The 2,426-nt window shown below is 32.0% G+C and overlaps 1 protein-coding gene across 1 annotated transcript in view; it reads left to right on the top strand.

Annotated features, from left to right (window-relative positions):
* Positions 1,301–2,426, top strand: part of LOC107648269 (protein CENTRORADIALIS-like) — a gene marked incomplete in the record, with an annotated part of 1,672 nt that continues 546 nt past the window's right edge. Inside the window, 3 exon segments of the mRNA XM_016352203.2 lie at positions 1,301–1,621; positions 2,014–2,075; positions 2,303–2,343. Coding sequence (XP_016207689.1) covers positions 1,418–1,621; positions 2,014–2,075; positions 2,303–2,343 — 307 coding nt within the window.

The raw sequence follows: 2,426 nt of genomic DNA, 5'->3' as shown, positions 1-2,426 counted from the left end.
AAACAACCTTACTTTGGCCGGTGGACCTCAGCCACGGTGATGGCGACGACCTCCAATCGATGGCATGGGACACCAACAGTGGCAACACGACGGCTTTTCATAAAGACTCCAACAGCAGTGATGACGACGATCTGCGACGACAATGTTGCTTATCAGTAGCGACGGTAGTTCCAGTTGGTGACGGCGCACCCTTTTTCATTGGACCAGAGAGAAAGAGATGAGAGAGAGACGAGAGAGAGAAAGAGAGAGAGTTTACAAAAATGAGGGAGAAGAATTTCACGTTTGAATTTTATCCCAAATTTATTATCGGATTTATCAGTGAAAAAATCCAACAGTAAAATGTTCGTCATTGCCTAAACGATATGTTTCGCTAAATCCTGTTATTATCAGAATTTTTCGATGGAAAATTTTACGATAAATTTGACACTAATAAAATTAATTTTTGCGCCTCTATTTACTGTCAAATTTAGCGGCAAAATTTTAAATCTGATGATAACTTATTCGATGGACAAATTTTTATTCATATTTTTCGAAAATTCCACTACTAAATTCAACGATAACCATTGCTAAATTTGTCAGATACTCAATATTTTTTATAGTGTACGCTTATGCAATATTTTTATTTTTTATTTGTCCAATATGTGAATATATAGCACAAATATAAACAAAGTTTGAACTTTCGATCACTTTTAAGGGTGGCAATTGTAAAATAAATTCAATAAGTTATTTCCTACTATCGCACTACAATAAAAATTTCTTTTAATACTAAATTTTTAGTAACAATAACATAATAATCATTATATGTTTTATTTAAATTTTTAATTTATATTATGAGTGATTTTTTTTATTTTGATCTAAAAATATGATTAGATATTTAATTTTTTATTTTACCAATTTTTTAAATTTAAAATAGTCTAATTCATTAATTTTTATATAACTTTAGAAAAAAATTACATAAGTGATTGATCAAAGATAACTAACGCTATACAAAATGGATAGTAAAAGCAAAAAGGACGAAGTTTAATTTGTCCCACATAACAACATAAGATGAGTAGAATAACGATTTAAAGAGAAACATATCGGAGAGACACTTCTCTTGCAATGAGGCAAATTAAAGAGACAGCATTTTATGTGAGGAGTGGTGGGAGCATATGATTTGTTTCAGCCCTCACATAGACCCAATTATTAGAATAAACAAATGATATCTTAGTGTGTTACTACACATGTATTCACAAAAATGAATATTAAAAACACATAGCTGGAAGATTCTCTTGATAGAGACATTATAAATATGGAACTCAAGTGTACTTACTTTCCTCAAGCTAAGCTAGTAATTGTATTTGTATCTCTCACTCTTTATTAATTTCCTCTATCTTCTTCTTATTTGCTTGTTAATAAGAATTATATTATTCTCCTAATGGCAAGAATAATGTCATCAGAGCCTTTAATTGTAGGGAGAGTGGTAGGAGATGTTCTTGATCCATTCAATGCAAGCATAAGGATGAGTGTTAGTTATGGGAACAGGCAAGTGTACAATGGCCATGAGTTCTTCCCCTCCACAGTCACCTTCAAGCCCAAGGTTGAGATAGGTGGAACTGAATTGAGGCCCTTCTTTACACTGGTTGGTACCTCTCTCTCTCTCTCTCTCTATATATATATATATATATATATATACTCCTCTCATCTCTTCTTCTTTTGTTCCTTTTTCTCTTTATAGGTTTAAAAATGGGAAAACCTTTGGCAGTTTGGCTGTTGTTATCTTTATATAATAATAGTAATAGTAGCTCGCTCTATTATAATAGCTGGTGGTTACTTCTACGAGAATGTCTTCGTGTAATGACAATATATAAATTATTAGATGATTCAGTTAAACAAGTCAAATTATTTAAACGGTTCATAATATCATCTTTACACGAATTCGTTTTCGTAGAAGTAGCCAACACTAACACGATCAGTATTATGATACATATATATAAATACATAGAATGTAAATGTCTCTCTTTTGGGTTGCAGGTCATGACTGATCCGGATGTTCCTGGCCCTAGTGATCCTTATCTCAGAGAGCACTTGCATTGGTAAAACTTAATTAAATTTTTACTACATGAAAATTAATCAGGTTAACAACTAAAACCAAAATAAAACAGCTGTTTATTACAAACACATAATGCATCATTTGGTCATATGAAAGAGACACACACATATTATCACGACTCATAGGCATGCATTAATTTCACACAGCTAGAGGTGTATCTAGATCTCTAAGAGTCAAGCAAATTAAAAAAAATGAAATATTTATCTGCAGGATAGTGACAGACATTCCAGGCACAACAGATGCCACATTTGGTAGGTCTCTCATTCCTCTTTTGATATCTATGGATACTACAAGACTGAGAAATAATAATAATGTTGTTGATGTATGTTTAATT

Source organism: Arachis ipaensis, chromosome B06 (assembly GCF_000816755.2).
Source record: "Arachis ipaensis cultivar K30076 chromosome B06, Araip1.1, whole genome shotgun sequence".
In the NCBI taxonomy this organism is placed as follows: Eukaryota; Viridiplantae; Streptophyta; class Magnoliopsida; order Fabales; family Fabaceae; genus Arachis; species Arachis ipaensis.
This window is presented reverse-complemented; position numbering and strand designations above follow the sequence as displayed.